General features: G+C 44.8%; 1 protein-coding gene across 2 annotated transcripts in view; it reads right to left on the bottom strand.

Annotated features, from left to right (window-relative positions):
- Positions 1-22,861, bottom strand: part of LOC124132431 (transient receptor potential cation channel subfamily M member 4-like) — a 51,798-nt gene that overhangs the window by 21,626 nt on the left and 7,311 nt on the right. For both annotated transcript variants that reach the window (XM_048403247.1, XM_048403246.1), the window contains exons 6-17: positions 22,623-22,795; positions 22,080-22,266; positions 20,861-20,964; positions 17,261-17,358; positions 16,298-16,452; positions 15,108-15,224; positions 14,090-14,229; positions 7,133-7,192; positions 6,722-6,872; positions 6,101-6,207; positions 1,880-1,980; positions 1,223-1,448 (exon numbers count right to left, since the gene is read on the bottom strand). In XM_048403247.1, the coding sequence (XP_048259204.1) occupies positions 1,223-1,448; positions 1,880-1,980; positions 6,101-6,207; positions 6,722-6,872; positions 7,133-7,192; positions 14,090-14,229; positions 15,108-15,224; positions 16,298-16,452; positions 17,261-17,358; positions 20,861-20,964; positions 22,080-22,266; positions 22,623-22,795 (1,619 nt within the window). The remainder of the gene's footprint in view (positions 1-1,222; positions 1,449-1,879; positions 1,981-6,100; positions 6,208-6,721; positions 6,873-7,132; positions 7,193-14,089; positions 14,230-15,107; positions 15,225-16,297; positions 16,453-17,260; positions 17,359-20,860; positions 20,965-22,079; positions 22,267-22,622; positions 22,796-22,861) is intronic.

Below are 22,861 nucleotides of genomic sequence, written 5' to 3'. Positions count from 1 at the left end.
ACCAACATGGGATAGGGAGGAAAGTGAATGTATGTATCATGTACCAACATGGGATATGGAGGGAGGTGAATGTATGTATCATGTACCAACATGGGATAGGGAGGAAAGTGAATGTATGTATCATTTACCAACATGGGATATTGAGAGAGGTGAATGTATGTATCATGTACCAAAATGGAATATGGAGGGAGGTGAATGTATCTATCATGTACCAACATGGGATAGCGAGGGACATGAATGTATGTATCATGTACCAACATGGGATATGGAGGGAGGTGAATGTATGTATCATGTACCAACATTGGATATGGAGGGAAGTGAATGTATGTATCATGTATCAACATGGGATATGGAGGGAGGTGAATGTATGTATCATGTACCAACGTGGGATAAGGAGGGAGGAGAAAGTATGTATCATGTACCAACATGGGACAAGGAGGGAGGTGAATGTATGTATCATGTACCAACCAATGAAGAGGGAGAGAGGTGAATGTATGTATCATGTACCAACATGGGATATGGTGGAAAGTGAATGCATGTATAATGTACCAACATGGGATAAGGAGGGAAGTGAATGTATGTATCATGTACCAACATGGGATAGGGAAGGAGGTGAATGTATGTATCATGTACCAACATGGGATATGGTGGAAAGTGAATGTATGTATCATGTACCAACATGGGATATGGTGGAAAGTGAATGTATGTATCATGTACCAACATGGGATAAGGAGGGAGGTGAATGTATGTATCATGTACCAACATTGGATATGGTGGAAAATGAATGCATGTATAATGTACCAACATGGAATAAGGAGGGAAGTGAATGTATGTATCATGTATCAACATGGAATAAGGAGGGAAGTGAATGTATGTATTATGTATCAACATGGAATAAGGAGGGAAGTGAATGTATGTATCATGTACCAACATGGAATAAGGAGGGAAGTGAATGTATGTATTATGTACCAACATGGGATAGGGAAGGAGGTGAATGTATGTATCATGTACCAACATGGGACAGGGAAGGAGGTGAATGTATGTATCATGAACCAACATGGGATATGTAGGGGGGTGAATGTACGTATTATGTACCAAAGTTGGGTATGTAGGGAAGTGAATATATGTATCATGTACCAACATGGGATATGAAAGGAGGTGAATGTATATATCATGTACCAACAGGGGATATGAAGGGAGGTGAATATATGCAGAAACCTACCACCAGCAAGAACCTGTCGGACTGCAGGTTCCCCCTCCACACTTTATCCAACAGGGACTTGCACGCAGGTTTGCTGACGAAGCTCCGACTCCGGAAGCTGTACACAAGTTCAATGACAGATTTGTTTCCCCACCAGGTCGACTTCTGGGTCAGTAGCTTTTGAGTCAATCCTTCGTCCAGCTCATAGCAAACCCATAGAACCTCCTCTGCCAGATCGCCAAATTCCCTTGTAAATATTCACAAAATAGAAAAGATATTTCATAATAACTGTACAGATTCCTTTGTCAAACATGCTTAGAACTACGAGATCAGATTCCTTTCATATTCTTCAATGTTTGATGTGTCAAATGTTTCAATGTTTGATATGATGAGACAAAATACATGACTTACACATTATGACGTTTCTTTTGTTTTTTAAATTATGAAAACATCCCCTGTGATTGTGTACGGCAGGAAATGTTTCTTCATGGGAAGTGAACTCTTTCCTCTGCGAGATGAAAGTTTGCAAATATCATTTCAGTATAGGATGTTCCTAGAGTTTAACAACTGTATCACCTCATCCCCCATCCTTATGCGAACCTATTCTGACCTGAACAATAGTGCAGGCTGGGTAAAATCTCTCCAGCGTTCATCCTGAACATGTTTCAGAGCACTTACTTTGCATTCTCCCTGAGTTTGAACGCTCTGTCTGTGTTGCTCTCCTGGCCAGCGAGTCTTGTCAGCAGCAACTCAGCCACCACTGCAGAGGCCAGCTTGTCCTGCCACAGAAACACAATGTTATATAGGACAGAGAACAGCTTGTCCTGCCACAGAAACACAATGTTATATAGGACAGAGAACAGCTTGTCCTGCCACAGAAACATAATGTTATATAGGACAGAGAACAGCTTGTCCTGCCACAGTAACATAATGTTATAAAGGACAGAGGCCAGCTTGTCTTGCCACAGAAACACAATGTTATATAGGACAGAGGCCAGCTTGTCCTGCCACAGAAACACAATGTTATATAGGACAGAGGCCAGCTTGTCCTGCCACAGAAACACAATGTTATATAGGACAGAGGCCAGCTTGTCCTGCCACAGAAACACAATGTTATATAGGACAGAGGCCAGCTTGTCCTGCCACAGAAACACAATGTTATATAGGACAGAGGCCAGCTTGTCCTGCCACAGAAACATAATGTTATATAGGACAGAGAACAGCTTGTCCTGCCACAGTAACACAATGTTATATAGGACAGAGGACAGCTTGTCCTGCCACAGAAACACAATGTTATATAGGACAGAGGCCAGCTTGTCCTGCCACAGAAACACAATGTTATATAGGACAGAGGCCAGCTTGTCCTGCCACAGAAACACAATGTTATATAGGACAGAGGCCAGCTTGTCCTGCCACAGAAACACAATGTTATATAGGACAGAGGCCAGCTTGTCCTGCCACAGAAACATAATGTTATATAGGACAGAGAACAGCTTGTCCTGCCACAGTAACACAATGTTATATAGGACAGAGGCCAGCTTGTCCTGCCACAGTAACACAATGTTGTATAGGACAGAGGCCAGCTTGTCCTGCCACAGTATCACAATGTTACATAGGACAGAGAACAGCTTGTCCTGACACAGTATCACAATGTTATATAGGACAGAGGCCAGCTTGTCTTGCCACAGAAACACAATGTTATATAGGACGGAGAACAGGTTGTCCTGTCACAGAAACACAATGTTATATAGGACAGAGGCCAGCTTGTCCTGCCACAGTAACACAATGTTGTATAGGACAGAGGCCAGCTTGTCCTGCCACAGTATCACAATGTTACATAGGACAGAGAACAGCTTGTCCTGACACAGTAACAAAATGTTAGATAGACAGAGAACAGCTTGTCTTGCCACAGTAAGACAATGTTATATAGGACAGAGAACAGCTTGTCTTGCCACAGTAACACAATGTTATATAGGACAGAGGCCAGCTTGTCCTGCCACAGTAACACAATGTTATATATATATGTCAGATTGTAGCTCTTAATCTAGTAAGACAGACTACCATGGTGTCAGATTGTAGCTCTTGATGTAGTAAGACAGAGCTACCAGTGTCTCAGATTGTAGCTCTAGATCTAGTTAGACAGAGCTACAATTGTGTCAGGTTGTAGCTCTAGATCTAGTTAGACAGAGCTACAATTGTGTCAGGTTGTAGCTCTTGATCTAGTAAGACAGAGCTACAATGGTGTCAGATTGTAGCTCTTGATCTAGTAAGACAGAGCTACAATGGTGTCAGGTTGTAGCTCTTGATCTAGTAAGACAGAGCTACAATGGTGTCAGATTGTAGCTCTTGATCTAGTCAGACAGAGCTACAGTGGTGTCAGGTTGTAGCTCTTGATCTAGTAAGACAGAGCTACAATGGTGTCAGATTGTAGCTCTTGATCTAGTAAGACAGAGCAACAGTGGTGTCAAGTTGTAGCTCTTGATCTAGTAAGACAGAGCAACAGTGGTGTCAGGTTGTAGCTCTTGATCTAGTAAGACAGAGCTAAAATGGTGTCAGATTGTAGCTCTTGATCTAGTAAGACAGAGCTACAATGGTGTCAGGTTGTAGCTCTTGATCTAGTCAGACAGAGCTACAGTGGTGTCAGGTTGTAGCTCTTGATCTAGTAAGACAGAGCTACAATGGTGTCAGATTGTAGCTCTTGATCTAGTAAGACAGAGCAACAGTGGTGTCAGGTTGTAGCTCTTGATCTAGTAAGACAGAGCTACAGTTGTGTCAGATTGTAGCTCTTGATCTAGTAAGACAGAGCTACAATGGTGTCAGATTGTAGCTCTTGATCTAGTAAGACAGCAACAGTGGTGTCAGGTTGTTGCTCTTGATCTAGTCAGACAGAGCTACAATGGTGTCAGGTTGTAGCTCTTGATCTAGTAAGACAGAGCTACAGTGGTGTCAGGTTGTAGCTCTTGATCTAGTAAGACAGAGCTACAATGGTGTCAGATTGTAGCTCTTGATCTAGTAAGACAGAGCAAAAGTGGTGTCAGGTTGTAGCTCTTGATCTAGTAAGACAGAGCAACAGTGGTGTCAGGTTGTAGCTCTTGATCTAGTAAGACAGAGCTACAATGGTGTCAGATTGTAGCTCTTGATCTAGTAAGACAGAGCTACAATGGTGTCAGGTTGTAGCTCTTGATCTAGTAAGACAGAGCTACAATGGTGTCAGATTGTAGCTCTTGATCTAGTAAGACAGAGCAACAGTGGTGTCAGATTGTAGCTCTTGATCTAGTCAGACAGAGCTACAATGGTGTCAGATTGTAGCTCTTGATGTAGTAAGACAGAGCTACCAGTGTCTCAGATTGTAGCTCTTGATCTAGTAAGACAGAGCTACAATGGTGTCAGATTGTAGCTCTTGATCTAGTAAGACAGAGCTACAATGGTGTCAGGTTGTAGCTCTTGATCTAGTAAGACAGAGCTACAATGGTGTCAGATTGTAGCTCTTGATCTAGTCAGACAGAGCTACAGTGGTGTCAGGTTGTAGCTCTTGATCTAGTAAGACAGAGCTACAATGGTGTCAGATTGTAGCTCTTGATCTAGTAAGACAGAGCAACAGTGGTGTCAGGTTGTAGCTCTTGATCTAGTAAGACAGAGCAACAGTGGTGTCAGGTTGTAGCTCTTGATCTAGTAAGACAGAGCTAAAATGGTGTCAGATTGTAGCTCTTGATCTAGTAAGACAGAGCTACAATGGTGTCAGGTTGTAGCTCTTGATCTAGTCAGACAGAGCTACAGTGGTGTCAGGTTGTAGCTCTTGATCTAGTAAGACAGAGCTACAATGGTGTCAGATTGTAGCTCTTGATCTAGTAAGACAGAGCAACAGTGGTGTCAGGTTGTAGCTCCTGATCTAGTCAGACAGAGCTACAGTGGTGTCAGGTTGTAGCTCTTGATCTAGTAAGACAGAGCTACAATGGTGTCAGATTGTAGCTCTTGATCTAGTAAGACAGAGCAACAGTGGTGTCAGGTTGTAGCTCTTGATCTAGTAAGACAGAGCTACAATGGTGTCAGATTGTAGCTCTTGATCTAGTCAGACAGAGCTACAGTGGTGTCAGGTTGTAGCTCTTGATCTAGTAAGACAGAGCTACAATGGTGTCAGATTGTAGCTCTTGATCTAGTAAGACAGAGCAACAGTGGTGTCAGGTTGTAGCTCTTGATCTAGTAAGACAGAGCAACAGTGGTGTCAGGTTGTAGCTCTTGATCTAGTAAGACAGAGCAACAGTGGTGTCAGGTTGTAGCTCTTGATCTAGTAAGACAGAGCTACAATGGTGTCAGGTTGTAGCTCTTGATCTAGTAAGACAGAGCTACAATGGTGTCAGATTGTAGCTCTTGATCTAGTAAGACAGAGCAACAGTGGTGTCAGATTGTAGCTCTTGATCTAGTCAGACAGAGCTACAATGGTGTCAGATTGTAGCTCTTGATCTAGTAAGACAGAGCAACAGTGGTGTCAGATTGTAGCTCTTGATCTAGTAAGACAGAGCAACAGTGGTGTCAGGTTGTAGCTCTTGATCTAGTAAGACAGAGCTAAAATGGTGTCAGATTGTAGCTCTTGATCTAGTAAGACAGAGCAACAGTGGTGTCAGATTGTAGCTCTTGATCTAGTCAGACAGAGCTACAATGGTGTCAGATTGTAGCTCTAGATCTAGTAAGACAAAACTACCATGGTGTCAGATTGTAGCTCTTGATCTAGTCAGACAAGACTACCCTGGGAGGCATGCCACGTCACAGCACCCAAATCAATATATGCTGATATAACTGAAATACTGTTCAAAGCAGTGTTGAACCCAATTGAATGACTCCTGACATGATAAAATATTGAGTCATAATCAAGACAAGGTTTTCAAGGTAAACTGCCCCCACCTGGCTGTGTTTCCAGAAGACCTTGGCCAGCTTCTGATGGTTCGTCAGCAGAGCCCACAGGAACAACTCCTGGATCGGTGGAAGGCAGGTCCGATACATGTCGGGTTCTGAAGGGGAAATATATCATCTAGGAGATACATACACTGTCTTCAATGAACACCCAGATTAACTGTAGATTTAACTGCTCTAAACTGAATTGGGTACTAAATTCGCAGAGTACAATTTGTACGGAGTGTGTGAAAGCATATAACAAAAGTGTGAAAGCATGTGACAAGAGTGTGAAAGCGTGTGACAGAGTGTGTGAAAGCGTGTGACAAGAGTGTGAAAGCATGTGACAAGAGTGTGAAAGCATGTGACAAGAGTGTGAAAGCGTGTGTGAAAGCATGTGACAAGAGTGTGAAAGCGTGTGACAGAGTAAGAGAGTGTGACCGAGTGTGTGGAAGCACGTGACAAGAGTGTGAAAGCGTGACAGAGAGTAAGAGAGTGTGTTACAGAGTGTGTGATAGCATGTGAGAAGAGTGTGAAAGTATGTGACAGAGAGTGAGAGAGTGTGGGGAGAGGGTAACAGTATTTGACAGTGAATGTGACAGAGCATGACAGCATTTGAGACGAGCGACCTACCGTAGTACTTCATGCTGCGGACATCCGCCTCCTGCAGCACACAAGGACAGTTCTTGCCTTTACATGTCAGGGGGTAGGACCCGCCCAGAAGGTCACGCAGCACCAGCCGCACGTCAGACGGGCCGAACATTGCCGTCTTCACACCCAGAGTCTGAAACAGTCACATAGCCCTTCACAATGCAACGAGCTCTGAGTCACAGTGCTGGGACTTATTTTTACCAATTTTTATCTTAATTAAGTCATCAAATCCTGTATTACGTTTTTATCAAGAAATGCCAGATGAGAATATTACTTTTGAAATAATGAGGTGAAGTCTTGTCTGTTACATGTGTTGTATCTTTACATGTTTCTTCACTGTTTCTTCACCTAATCCAGCTTGCACAGATGGCGATTATATGATAGTCAACTAACCTCCACATTTCTTGCATTGGCAGACCGGAGGAGTGGAAGACAGGATCCTAAACACTGTTCCTGAAATGAAAACAAGGTTAAGTGTTGGACATAGATTCTCTTCCCATTACACACAACACCTACCCTATTGTACAGCTGCCTACGGAAGCCCTATGTTGCCACTTGGTTGCCTATATATTTATATTAAATATTTGCTTATTTTATTGTAATTTCGATTTTTTTCTCTCCTCTGTTCGATTATTTCTTGCGTAACTTCAATTACTCGTTATTTCAATTCTTTTCTCGTTGCTTTGATTAATTTCTGTTAATTTCAATTCTTTTCTCAAAATTACAAGTATTTTCTCACTCCAAATTCACACTGTACCTACCCTGTTGTACAGCTGACAGAACCTGCACAGGGTGAAGTGTTTGACACAGATTGCCCTCCCACTCCACACTGTACCTACCCTATTGTACAGCTGACAGAACCTGCACAGAGTGAAGTGTTTGACACAGATTGCCCTCCCACTACACACTGTACCTACCCTGTTGTACAGCTGACAGAACCTGCACAGAGTGAAGTGTTTGACAAAGATTGCCCTCCCACTACACACTGTACCTACCCTGTTGTACAGCTGACAGAACCTGCACAGAGTGAAGTGTTTGACACAGATTGCCCTCCCACTCCACACTGTACCTACCCTGTTGTACAGCTGACAGAACCTGCACAGGGTGAAGTGTTTGACAAAGATTGCCCTCCCACTACACACTGTACCTACCCTGTTGTACAGCTGACAGAACCTGCACAGAGTGAAGTGTTTCACCAGACACAGATTGCCCTCCCACTACACACTGTACCTACCCTGTTGTACAGCTGACAGAACCTGCACAGGGTGAAGTGTTTCACCAGACACAGATTGCCCTCCCACTCCACACTGTACCTACCCTGTTGTACAGCTGACAGAACCTGCACAGGGTGAAGTGTTTGACACAGATTGCCCTCCCACTACACACTGTACCTACCCTGTTGTACAGCTGACAGAACCTGCACAGAGTGAACTGTTTCACCAGACACATATTGCCCTCCCACTACACACTGTACCTACCCTGTTGTACAGCTGACAGAACCTGCACAGGGTGAAGTGTTTGACACAGATTGCCCTCCCACTACACACTGTACCTACCCTGTTGTACAGCTGACAGAACCTGCACAGGGTGAAGTGTTTGACCAGACACAGATTGCCCTCCCACTACACATTGTACCTACCCTGTTGTACAGCTGACAGAACCTGCACAGGGTGAAGTGTTTCACCAGACACAGATTGCCCTCCGACTATACATTGTACCTACCCTGTTGTACAGCTGACAGAACCTGCACAGGGTGAAGTGTTTCACCAGACACAGATTGCCCTCCCACTACACACTGTACCTACCCTGTTGTACAGCTGACAGAACCTGCACAGGGTGAAGTGTTTCACCAGAAACAGATTGCCCTCCCACTACAGACGACACCTACCCTGTTGTACAGCTGACAGAACCGGCACAGGGTGAAGTGTTTGACACAGATTGCCCTCCCACTACACACTGTACCTACCCTGTTGTACAGCTGACAGAACCTGCACAGGGTGAAGTGTGTCACCAGACACAGATTGCCCTCCCACTACAGACGACACCTACCCTGTTGTACAGCTGACAGAACCTGCACAGGGTGAAGTGTTTCATCAGACACAGATTGCCCTCCCACTACAAACGATACCTACCCTGTTGTACAGCTGACAGAACCGGCACAGGGTGAAGTGTTTGACACAGATTGCCCTCCCACTACACGCTGTACCTACCTTGTTGTACAGCTGACAGAACCTGCACAGGGTGAAGTGTTTCACCAGACACAGATTGCCCTCCCACTACACATTGTACCTACTCTGTTGTACAGCTGACAGAACCTGCACAGAGTGAAGTGTTTCACCAGACACAGATTGCCCTCCCAATCCACACTGTACCTACCCTGTTGTACAGCTGACAGAACCTGCACAGGGTGAAGTGTTTGACACAGATTGCCCTCCCACTACACACTGTACCTACCCTGTTGTACAGCTGACAGAACCTGCACAGGGTGAAGTGTTTGACACAGATTGCCCTCCCACTACACACTGTACCTACCCTGTTGTACAGCTGACAGAACCTGCACAGGGTGAAGTGTTTGACCAGACACAGATTGCCCTCCCACTACACATTGTACCTACCCTGTTGTACAGCTGACAGAACCTGCACAGGGTGAAGTGTTTCACCAGACACAGATTGCCCTCCCACTACACACTGTACCTACCCTGTTGTACAGCTGACAGAACCTGCACAGGGTGAAGTGTTTCACCAGAAACAGATTGCCCTCCCACTACAGACAACACCTACCCTGTTGTACAGCTGACAGAACCGGCACAGGGTGAAGTGTTTGACACAGATTGCCCTCCCACTACACACTGTACCTACCCTGTTGTACAGCTGACAGAACCTGCACAGGGTGAAGTGTTTCACCAGACACAGATTGCCCTCCCACTACAGACGACACCTACCCTGTTGTACAGCTGACAGAACCTGCACAGGGTGAAGTGTTTAATCAGACACAGATTGCCCTCCCACTACAAACGATACCTACCCTGTTGTACAGCTGACAGAACCGGCACAGGGTGAAGTGTTTGACACAGATTGCCCTCCCACTACACGCTGTACCTACCTTGTTGTACAGCTGACAGAACCTGCACAGGGTGAAGTGTTTCACCAGACACAGATTGCCCTCCCACTACACATTGTACCTACTCTGTTGTACAGCTGACAGAACCTGCACAGAGTGAAGTGTTTCACCAGACACAGATTGCCCTCCCAATCCACACTGTACCTACCCTGTTGTACAGCTGACAGAACCTGCACAGGGTGAAGTGTTTGACACAGATTGCCCTCCCACTCCACACTGTACCTACCCTGTTGTACAGCTGACAGAACCTGCACAGGGTGAAGTGTTTCACCAGACACAGATTGCCCTCCAATTCCACACTGTACCTACCCTGTTGTACAGCTGACAGAACCTGCACAGAGTGAAGTGTTTCACCAGACACAGATTGCCCTCCCACTCCACACTGTACCTACCCTGTTGTACAGCTGACAGAACCTGCACAGAGTGAAGTGTTTCACCAGACACAGATTGCCCTCCCAATCCACACTGTACCTACCCTGTTGTACAGCTGACAGAACCTGCACAGGGTGAAGTGTTTGACACAGATTGCCCTCCCACTACACACTGTACCTACCCTGTTGTACAGCTGACAGAACCTGCACAGGGTGAAGTGTTTGACACAGATTGCCCTCCCACTACACACTGTACCTACCCTGTTGTACAGCTGACAGAACCTGCACAGGGTGAAGTGTTTGACCAGACACAGATTGCCCTCCCACTACACATTGTACCTACCCTGTTGTACAGCTGACAGAACCTGCACAGGGTGAAGTGTTTCACCAGACACAGATTGCCCTCCCACTACACACTGTACCTACCCTGTTGTACAGCTGACAGAACCTGCACAGGGTGAAGTGTTTCACCAGAAACAGATTGCCCTCCCACTACAGACGACACCTACCCTGTTGTACAGCTGACAGAACCGGCACAGGGTGAAGTGTTTGACACAGATTGCCCTCCCACTACACACTGTACCTACCCTGTTGTACAGCTGACAGAACCTGCACAGGGTGAAGTGTTTCACCAGACACAGATTGCCCTCCCACTACAGACGACACCTACCCTGTTGTACAGCTGACAGAACCTGCACAGGGTGAAGTGTTTAATCAGACACAGATTGCCCTCCCACTACAAACGATACCTACCCTGTTGTACAGCTGACAGAACCGGCACAGGGTGAAGTGTTTGACACAGATTGCCCTCCCACTACACGCTGTACCTACCTTGTTGTACAGCTGACAGAACCTGCACAGGGTGAAGTGTTTCACCAGACACAGATTGCCCTCCCACTACACATTGTACCTACTCTGTTGTACAGCTGACAGAACCTGCACAGAGTGAAGTGTTTCACCAGACACAGATTGCCCTCCCAATCCACACTGTACCTACCCTGTTGTACAGCTGACAGAACCTGCACAGGGTGAAGTGTTTGACACAGATTGCCCTCCCACTCCACACTGTACCTACCCTGTTGTACAGCTGACAGAACCTGCACAGGGTGAAGTGTTTCACCAGACACAGATTGCCCTCCAATTCCACACTGTACCTACCCTGTTGTACAGCTGACAGAACCTGCACAGAGTGAAGTGTTTCACCAGACACAGATTGCCCTCCCACTCCACACTGTACCTACCCTGTTGTACAGCTGACAGAACCTGCACAGAGTGAAGTGTTTCACCAGACACAGATTGCCCTCCCAATCCACACTGTACCTACCCTGTTGTACAGCTGACAGAACCTGCACAGGGTGAAGTGTTTGACACAGATTGCCCTCCCACTACACACTGTACCTACCCTGTTGTACAGCTGACAGAACCTGCACAGAGTGACGTGTTTCACCAGACACAGATTGCCCTCCCAATCCACACTGTACCTACCCTGTTGTACAGCTAGCAGAACCTGCACAGGGTGAAGTGTTTGACACAGATTGCCCTCCCATTCCACACTGTACCTACCCTGTTGTACAGCTGACAGAACCTGCACAGGGTGAAGTGTTTCACCAGACACAGATTGCCCTCCCACTCCACACTGTACCTACTCTGTTGTACAGCTGACAGAACCTGCACAGAGTGAAGTGTTTCACCAGACACAGATTGCCCTCCCAATCCACACTGTACCTACCCTGTTGTACAGCTGACAGAACCAGCACAGGGTGAAGTGTTTCACCAGACACAGATTGCCCTCCCAATCCACACTGTACCTACCCTGTTGTACAGCTGACAGAACCTGCACAGGGTGAAGTGTTTCACCAGACACAGATTGCCCTCCCAATCCACACTGTACCTACCCTGTTGTACAGCTGACAGAACCTGCACAGGGTGAAGTGTTTCACCAGACACAGATTGCCCTCCCACTACACATTGTACCTACCCTGTTGTACAGCTGACAGAACCTGCACAGGGTGAAGTGTTTCACCAGACACAGATTGCCCTCCCAATCCACACTGTACCTACCCTGTTGTACAGCTGACAGAACCTGCACAGAGTGAAGTGTTTCACCAGACACAGATTGCCCTCCCAATCCACACTGTACCTACCCTGTTGTACAGCTGACAGAACCTGCACAGGGTGAAGTGTTTCACCAGACACAGATTGCCCTCCCAATCCACACTGTACCTACCCTGTTGTACAGCTGACAGAACCTGCACAGGGTGAAGTGTTTCACCAGACACAGATTGCCCTCCCACTACACATTGTACCTACCCTGTTGTACAGCTGACAGAACCTGCACAGGGTGAAGTGTTTCACCAGACACAGATTGCCCTCCGACTATACATTGTACCTACCCTGTTGTACAGCTGACAGAACCTGCACAGGGTGAAGTGTTTCACCAGACACAGATTGCCCTCCCACTACACCTACCCTGTTGTACAGCTGACAGAACCTGCACAGGGTGAAGTGTTTCACCAGACACAGATTGCCCTCCCAATCCACACTGTACCTACCCTGTTGTACAGCTGACAGAACCTGCACAGGGTGAAGTGTTTCACCAGACACAGATTGCCCTCCCACTACACATTGTACCTACTCTGTTGTACAGCTGACAGAACCTGCACAGGGTGAAGTGTTTCACCAGACACAGATTGCCCTCCCACTACACCTACCCTGTTGTACAGCTGACAGAACCTGCACAGGGTGAAGTGTTTCACCAGACACAGATTGCCCTCCCACTACACATTGTACCTACCCTGTTGTACAGCTGACAGAACCTGCACAGGGTGAAGTGTTTCACCAGACACAGATTGCCCTCCCACTACACATTGTACCTACTCTGTTGTACAGCTGACAGAACCTGCACAGAGTGAAGTTTTTCACCAGACACAGATTGCCCTCCCAATCCACACTGTACCTACCCTGTTGTACAGCTGACAGAACCTGCACAGGGTGAAGTGTTTGACACAGATTGCCCTCCCACTCCACACTGTACCTACCCTGTTGTACAGCTGACAGAACCTGCACAGGGTGAAGTGTTTCACCAGACACAGATTGCCCTCCCATTCCACACTGTACCTACCCTGTTGTACAGCTGACAGAACCTGCACAGAGTGAAGTGTTTCACCAGACACAGATTGCCCTCCCAATCCACACTGTACCTACCCTGTTGTACAGCTGACAGAACCTGCACAGAGTGAAGTGTTTCACCAGACACAGATTGCCCTCCCAATCCACACTGTACCTACCCTGTTGTACAGCTGACAGAACCTGCACAGGGTGAAGTGTTTGACACAGATTGCCCTCCCACTACACACTGTACCTACCCTGTTGTACAGCTGACAGAACCTGCACAGAGTGACGTGTTTCACCAGACACAGATTGCCCTCCCAATCCACACTGTACCTACCCTGTTGTACAGCTGACAGAACCTGCACAGGGTGAAGTGTTTGACACAGATTGCCCTCCCACTTTACGCTGTACCTACCCTGTTGTACAGCTGACAGAACCAGCACAGGGTGAAGTGTTTCACCAGACACAGATTGCCCTCCCAATCCACACTGTACCTACCCTGTTGTACAGCTGACAGAACCTGCACAGGGTGAAGTGTTTCACCAGACACAGATTGCCCTCCCAATCCACACTGTACCTACCCTGTTGTACAGCTGACAGAACCAGCACAGGGTGAAGTGTTTCACCAGACACAGATTGCCCTCCCACTACACACTGTACCTACCCTGTTGTACAGATGACAGAACCTGCACAGGGTGAAGTGTTTCACCAGACACAGATTGCCCTCCCAATCCACACTGTACCTACCCTGTTGTACAGCTGACAGAACCTGCACAGAGTGAAGTGTTTCACCAGACACAGATTGCCCTTGAAGATGACATTCACCACATCTGAGCTGTCATTCAACATGGCCTCGACCAGAAAGTCCATCTGCATGCTCTCTGAACCTGGGAATGAATTGGGATATATTGGTCGTCTAAATGTACGAACAATTTGTGAACTTTTCAAGACTAAATACTACTGTCATTGTTGAAATCTTATGGGTTTATTGAGGATATTTGACATTAGTTTGTTTGTTTATCTGTTGTTTAACCCCGCACTAGGCAATTTTCCAGCTGTATGATGGCAGTCAGTAAATATTCGAGACTGGACCCGACAGTCCAGAATGATGCCATTCTGGTTAATATGGTCGGACAGACTTCATTATTCTGCAGTTGATGCTATGAGAAATGGTCCTGTCAAGATCCATGTCCAAGGAACAAAAAACATTATGTTTGTTTGTTGTTTAACGCCGCACTCAGCAATGTACCAGTTATATGATGGCGGGATGTAAATGATCGAGTTAATCCAGTGATTGACATCATGAGCATCAATCATTGCATTTGGGATACGATGACATGCATCAACAAAGTCAGCGAGCCTGACCGTTAGTCACCTCTTACGACAAGAATTGGTTGTATTTGACTTTTGCATGGGTAATGAAAAATACAAGTAAATAACTTTTGAATAAGCTAAAATACCGTATTATGGGCAATTAAATTCTGGAAAAATACATCTGTCGTGTATAATACGCACAGACTTTTCTTTCGTATCATTTCAGACTGTCAGCGTTAAACCACGAAATTTACGATCTTTCAAATCTGTTTTTTTTTTTACCGAAGTTACATTCTAATAAGACCCCCCTATTTCTAATTTTGAGAGCGCCCTGGGTGCTTATTACGTCGAATACGGTAATACAATGGGTGGCAACTCTGCACAGCAAACCACAAGGTCATCCAAACTCTGTCATCTGACTGAACAACAGCAAGTGCATCATGGGACTCACCCAGAAAACACTCCTGCTGGCTGGACACTGAGCTTATCTGAGTGGTGGCCGCAGTCTTGGTGGACGATTTGTTCTGAAATGATTCCAGTAACTTGTTCAACTGAGTCTCTTGTTTGCCTGAAATAAGGAGAAGAATTTAACAGTAAACTGTACATCTGAATGGCAGAGAGTTGACAGTCAAAGTTATTGAAGGTATACACAAGAAAATAGAGTATGAAACATTGTCAACTTAAATGATCACTGCACTCAATATTTTTGCCCATGAACACATGAGTGTTAAAACCAAATATTGCAGCATGAATTAATGAGTGATTGGTTTGTGTTTCTTCAGTAATGCCACAATATAACACAGAAGTCTGAAAAGTACCATATGCAACACCTGCTCTGCAATGTGCAACAACTGCTCTGCCATGTGCAACAACTGCTCTGCCATGTGCAACAACTGCTCTGCCATGTGCAACACCTGCTCTGCCATGTGCAACACCTGATCTGCAATGTGCAACACCTGCTCTGCAATGTGCAACAACTGCTCTGCCATGTGCAACACCTGCTCTGCCATGTGCAACACCTGATCTGCAATGTGCAACACCTGCTCTGCCATATACAACAACCTGCTCTGCAATGTGCAACACCTGATCTGCAATGTGCAACACCTGCTCTGCCATATACAACAACCTGCTCTGCAATGTGCAACACCCGATCTGCAATGTGCAACACCTGCTCTGCAATGTGCAACAAGTGCTCTGCAATGTGCAACACCTGATCTGCAAGAACTGCTCTGCAATGTGCAACACCCGCTCTGCAATGTGCAACACCTGATCTGCAATGTGCAACACCTGCTCTGCAATGTGCAACACCCGCTCTGCAAGAACTGCTCTGCAATGTGCAACACCCGCTCTGCAATGTGCAAGAACTGCTCTGCAATGTGCAACATCTGCTCTGCAATGTGCACAACCTGCTCTGCGATGTGCAACACCTGCTCTGTAATGTGCAACACCTGCTCTGCAATGTGCACAACCTGCTCTGCAATGTGCAACAACTGCTCTGCCATGGGCAACAACTACTCTGCTATGTGCAACATGTGCAGCAACTGCTCTGCAATGTGCAACACCCGCTCTGCAATGTGCAACACCTGCTCTGCAATGTGCAACACCCGCCCTACAATGTGCAACAACGGCTCGGCAACCCACCTTTCAACAGTGCCTGGCAGATGACCATGTCGAGGCCCTGTGTCTGATGGAGAGGATCGAACACAGTCAGATTGTTGTGTTCCAGAATATGGCGAACTTTCTCCTCATCTTCCTCCTCAATATCCTCCAACTGTTTGGCTGGCTTCAACTTGGACCTGGGAATAGTTGAGTGTATACTGTAGGGAGGCATGGCCCCCACATGGCAGGGGGACACTAGTAAAACATACCTAGGCCACACCACAAGGCCATGAAGGTGGGGGAAAAGAGTTTTTTATGCATTAACATACTGAAAATAATGACCCTCCTCTAATGCTTTTAAGATTTTTTTAAGATCTCCTTTTCTCCTGTTGTTCAGGGGTGGTCAGGTAGCCTTGTGGTTAAAGCGTTCACTCGTCACGCCGAAGACCAGGGTTCGATTCCCGACATGTGTACAATGTGTGAAGCCTATTTCTGGTGTCCCCCGCTGTGATATTGCTGGAATATTGTAAAAAGCAGCGTAAAACCATACTCACTCACTCACTTTCCCACCATGTCCTTGCTTGTACATTTGTTATCAAGACCACCCCCCCCCCCCCCCTCAATACAAACAACAAAATACAAAAGCATCTAATGTTTCATGACCCTTTGAAATTGTGAAAGTTGAAATTGGTCCTCCCTGGTTTTCCACTGTTTAGGCAGAGTGTAGTTTCAATAATGTCAAATCTTACTTCGAGGCTCTCGTGGGGTGTCCTAATGTGTCATCACTATTTGGGCTAGAAGATGTTCATGGGCGGATACAGCTTTTTTGAAAAGGAGGGGTGCACAATTAAGATCTATTTATTGTCTTTGGTGGTAATTTATACAGAAATAAAGATTTTTTTCAAAATAAAAAGGGGGGTGCGCACCCCCGCAACCCCCCTCTGTATCCGCTCATGATGTTTCAGTGTAAGTAGGATCCCTGCCTGACAGATTGTGTATTCATACCTTACAGCTATCTTGCCGGTCTCATCCAGAAACTTCTGGACAGATAATTGAGCTAAAAAATAGTTCCTGGCAAGTTTGTCTGCATAGCCACCAGTTCTCTAGAAAACAGATAAAATATAAATACAAAATGGTGGACATGGTGGACACAACATGGAACTATGCTGTGCACATTCTGATGCTGGTGAATAGAAGGAAATTACTGGGCAAGTGAGTCTACCTCATGGTTCAAAGCACAAGGTCTTGACATCAATCCCACAAAAAAAGTCATGGAGTCAATATTTCATCTGTATCAAACAAGAGGGAGATAGTTCTATGGATCTACAACTTCTTTATTACAATGAATGTGACGATTTAGTGTAGAGACAAACACCGTTATCAAACTAGTGACGGCACTTGTTCTTGTTCATCATGCCAAATTCTAAATGGCACTTAAAGAGGTTACAGGTGTGTCGTGACATCAACATGATCAATACTACTAAAATGTCAAGGAGTCAAGACTGCAACAAATGTCATGGCATCAATACAACAACTGTGTCATGGCACCAATACAACAACTGTCATGGCACCAATACAACAACTGTGTCATGGCACCTATACAACAACTGTCATGGCACCAATACAACAACTGTGTCATGGCACCCATACAGCAGCTGTGTCATCACACCAATACAACAACTGTGTCATGGCACCTATACAACAACTGTGTCATGGCACCTATACAACAACTGTCATGGCACCAATACAACAGCTGTGTCATGGCACCCATACAGCAGCTGTGTCATCACACCAATACAACAACTGTGTCATGGCACCCATACAACAACTGTGTCATGGCACCCATACAACAACTGTGTCATGGCACCCATACAACAACTGTGTCATGGCACCAATACAACCACTGTGTCATGGCACCAATACAACCACTGTGTCATGGCACCCATACAACAACTGTGTCATGGCACCAATACAACAACTGTCATGGCACTAATACAACAGCTGTGTCATCACACCAATACAACAACTGTGTCATGGCACCAATACAACAACTGTGTCATGGCACCAATACAACAACTGTGTCATGGCACCCATACAACAACTTTGTCATGGCACCTATACAACAACTGTCAATGCACCAATACTGGCAAATGTGTCATGGCACCAATACAACAACTGTGTCATGGCACCCATACAACAACTGTGTCATGGCACCAATACAACAACCGTGACATGGCACCAATACAACAACTGTGTCATGGCACCCATACAACAACTGTGTCATGGCACCAATACAACAACTGTGTCATGGCACCAATACAACAACTGTGTCATGGCACCAATACAACCACTGTGTCATGGCACCCATACAAAAACTGTGTCATGGCACCAATACAACAACTGTGTCATGGCACCTATACAACAACTGTCATGGCACTACTACAACAGCTGTGTCATCACACCAATACAACAACCGTGACATGGCACCAATACAACAACTGTGTCATGGCACCCATACAACAACTGTGTCATGGCACCCATACAACAACTGTGTCATGGCACCAATACAACAACTGTGTCATGGCACCAATACAACCACTGTGTCATGGCACCATACAACAACTGTGTCATGGCACCCATACAACAACTGTGTCATGGCACCAATACAACAACTGTCATGGCACTAATACAACAGCTGTGTCATCACACCAATACAACAACCGTGTCATGGCACCAATACAACAACTGTGTCATGGCACCAATACAACAACTGTGTCATGGCACCAATACAACCACTGTGTCATGGCAGCAATACAACAACTGTGTCATGGCACCCATACAACAACTGTGTCATGGCACCAATACAACAACTGTCATGGCACTAATACAACAGCTGTGTCATCACACCAATACAACAACCGTGACATGGCACCAATACAACAACTGTGTCATGGCACCAATACAACAACTTTGTCATGGCACCAATACAACCACTGTGTCATGGCACCCATACAACAACTGTGTCATGGCACCAATACAACAACTGTGTCATGGCACCAATACAACAACTGTCATGGCACCAATACTGGCAAATGTCTCATGGCACCAATACAACAACAGCTGTCATGGCACCAATACTACAACTGTGTCATGGCACCAATACAACATCTGTGTCATGGCACCCATACAACAACTGTGTCATGGCACCAATACTGGCAAATGTTTTCCTTATATTCCTGAGGATCCAGCGACCTTCGTATCTGTAGCCCAGTGAGTGTATCATCAGGCTACAGAGGCGCTGATAAATCACAGTGCTTTTAAGAATGTCTTTTTCAAGTACCGTACGCCAGCAAGAGATATTTTACGCCCGTTTCCTAAGGTTCATGGAGAATATGCTTGAAACATAAAAATGTTACCGGGTATTAAATGTTTTTTAACTTCCTTTTTTTCCTAAGTTAGATAAAACACTTCCACTCTGGGTTTTATGGGATCTGAAAACCCCAGGGGATGTGCTTTATCGTACACTATAAACCTCTGTCGATGTCACACTACAGTAACAGAAGGTTCTTCAGAATCTTGGTAAACGTCCGAGGCAGGTAACATCAACATTGCCTGGGGTGTTCTGGTGGAATGCCCGGGACCTGATGAATACATTTCAATTGTAATACCTAGGTTTTACAATTAACAGTTAACAATTGTGTTTGATGATTGGTTAAAAGTCACATTTTTTAACATGAAAATTCCATATCGTGAATCAACCTGCAACCTCACATATGGTGTTAAATTTTGTAACCCACTGTTTTCCCACTGAGCTACCGGGGCAGGAGTTAGGAAGTTGTTCAATTTTACATGTCATGACTCCAGCTAGTCCATGCTGCTCCTCGGTTTTGGTTGAAAATGTAAAATCTTGAGCTTGGTGGTCTCGTGGTTTTACATTTTCAACCAAAACCTCAGACTTGCTTTATCCTACACTTATAAACCAATTCATTGGGATCGCTATTAAGTATGAGACTTCTTTCTATAGGCATTAAAACTTATTGTGAGGTTTTACTTTCCAGTCGGGTTAAATCTCATAAACAGGGACGTTGTAATGTCCCTGGGATTTTATATAATATCCCAGGGATTTTATATAATGTCCTTGGTATTTTATTAATATAACTTCTGTTCAGATTGTAACATGTAATGAAATGTAAAATCAAATGACAAATGTTTTCTTTATATTCCCGAGGATCGAACTCACAACCTTCATATCTGTAGCCCAGTGAGTGTACCACAAGGCTACAGAGGTGTTGATAAGCCTCACTGGTTTTTAGAATGTCCTTTTCAAGATCCGTACACCAGCAACAGATATTTTATGCGCGTTTCCTAGGGTTCATGGAAAGTATGTTCGAAACATAAAAATGTTGATAAATGTTGTTTTAAGTTTCTTTTTTTCGGTTTATAAGCATGGAAAAAAACTTTCCCTCGGTTTGGGTAGACAGAGCATGCCCTGGGGGTCAGGAAAAACTGCGGGGGCTTCGCCCCCTTGTTTTTTCCCACTCCCCAGGGCATGCTCTGTCTACCAAAACCTCGTGAGCGTGTTTTCTCCAATACATAAAACCTAACCTGTATGATAATGACGGGGTGTCCTTTCCTGATGGCCTTGTACACATGGGTCAGTGTTTCTGATCCTCCATTGATCAGGACATACACGCTCACTGCATCTTCACCTGCAGCAGAACATAGGGTCTGTAGCTCACACGCAAAAAAGGTCTCCTTTCATAACAATATTGCAAAGTTTTCTTTTACTGCCAGCATTTCCTATTCTACTGGTTTTCAAAAATTTGAACTTTAAAAAAAATCTGATCAATCAGTCATCAGTGCAATCACCGTTGCTTTGTTTCACTGTTATGTTTTCGTGTTTGGGGTTCAAATAAATTTCAGTTTTTTTTATGTTACTTTCATATGCAAAACAAGTTCATTTTTCATACAATATTCATGAACCATTGCATAAATAATCCCTAAAGATGTTGGATAATTTCCAAAAAGCCCAATGCTTGTCGTAAAAGGCGACTAACGGGATCGGGTGGTCAGGCTCGCTGACTTGGTTGATGCATGTCATCGGTCCCAATTGCGTGGACCGATGCTCATGATATTAATCACTGGATTGTCTGGTCCAGACTTGATCATTTACAGACCGCCGTCATATTGCAGGAATATTCCTGAGTGCAGTGTTAAACAACAAACCAACCAACCAACCAACCAACCAACCAAAAAGCCATATTAAAAAAATAGCAACATGCTTAGGAAATATGAATTTATCACATTACTTTAGAAACTGAAGATTTTGTTACAAACATAGTTTGGAGTATGACTCATATCATGTGTATCTGTCCATTGTATCTAATAAATGTATTTATCATACCTTCATGATCTTAAGATATGATTGGTTTATGTGATTTTGGTAAAATACAACATATCCCGCCTGCAAGGTAAATAAATTTCTGAGAGGAAGAATAAATCCCTTATACCCCGCCATGAAGAAAACAGGTTGCACATGGATTTCTCAGCGGGAGAATAAATCCCTTATACCCAGCTTCGAAACAAAAAGTTGCACGCTTTTTCCGAGTCAATGAAAGTCACGTGACATAGTACAAGTTAACCTCAGCTCAATCGAACAGCTGTTTTCTGTCAATTTTGACTTTGTTTAAATTCTTTCACAGCATTGAGAACACATTGAGAAATGTAAGAAAAATCACTTCAGGTAGATGTAGGTTTTATGCGTCTCTTATTAGGTATAAATTGGTGACATCATCTCTGATACTACTTTTTAAATAAGACTTACTCAGGTGATCTAGAGTGTATTTTATCCTCCTCCTGAAAGAGCTTGCATGTTTGATGCTGGATGAAGTTCCTGTTTGACTGACGACTCCATCGTCAAACAACAGATAATGACTGAACAAGGGAGATAACTCTTCACCAATCACGTTATCATCATCCCTGGGACCTGGTTTTATCACTTGAACCTGCTCCTAAGTTAAAGAAATAAATATTCAACTTATCCCCAACATCACTCTTATAGTAAGGTCTCATAATGACAATGTCTTTCTCATAAAGTGCAACGCTCCATACCACAAATAGATGACGGAATGTTCACAAATCATGGCACCAGTACCTGGGTCATATGATCAATGTGTAGCAAATCTACAATCTCAGCTCCCTGGGGAGTATATACCCTACCTGTCACTATGCCTTGGAAGTGCAGCATTCACATAACCATCTCACCTTACAAGTTAAATATTTTGAGATAATTCATTTCATCCAATTTCAATAAAATATTTTACACTTTGAGAAAACAAAATAAGTCATGTAAGAATTATGGCCTTGCCGATGCTGGTCCAATGAACTTTGACCTCTCTGAATCAGCCAGATGTCCCCAAGGTGCACACGCTAGACGGAACACCTCTGCATGGAACACCGGGTTGCTGCACAGTTTCTTCAGGACATTGTGGACGTGGCGTGACACGCCCGTCTTCAGGCCCGTTGAACTGATAAACAACTCTGAAACCCAACATGAAGATCAATCAAGTTTTACAAAATGTTCAGATGCAGAAAATCTTCTTGGTT

This window comes from Haliotis rufescens, unplaced genomic scaffold (assembly GCF_023055435.1).
Source record: "Haliotis rufescens isolate VD_foot unplaced genomic scaffold, xgHalRufe1.0.p SCAF_3, whole genome shotgun sequence".
Classification (NCBI taxonomy): Eukaryota; Metazoa; Mollusca; class Gastropoda; order Lepetellida; family Haliotidae; genus Haliotis; species Haliotis rufescens.
The sequence above is the reverse complement of the archived record's forward strand: the minus strand, read 5'-3'. Positions and strand labels throughout refer to the sequence as shown.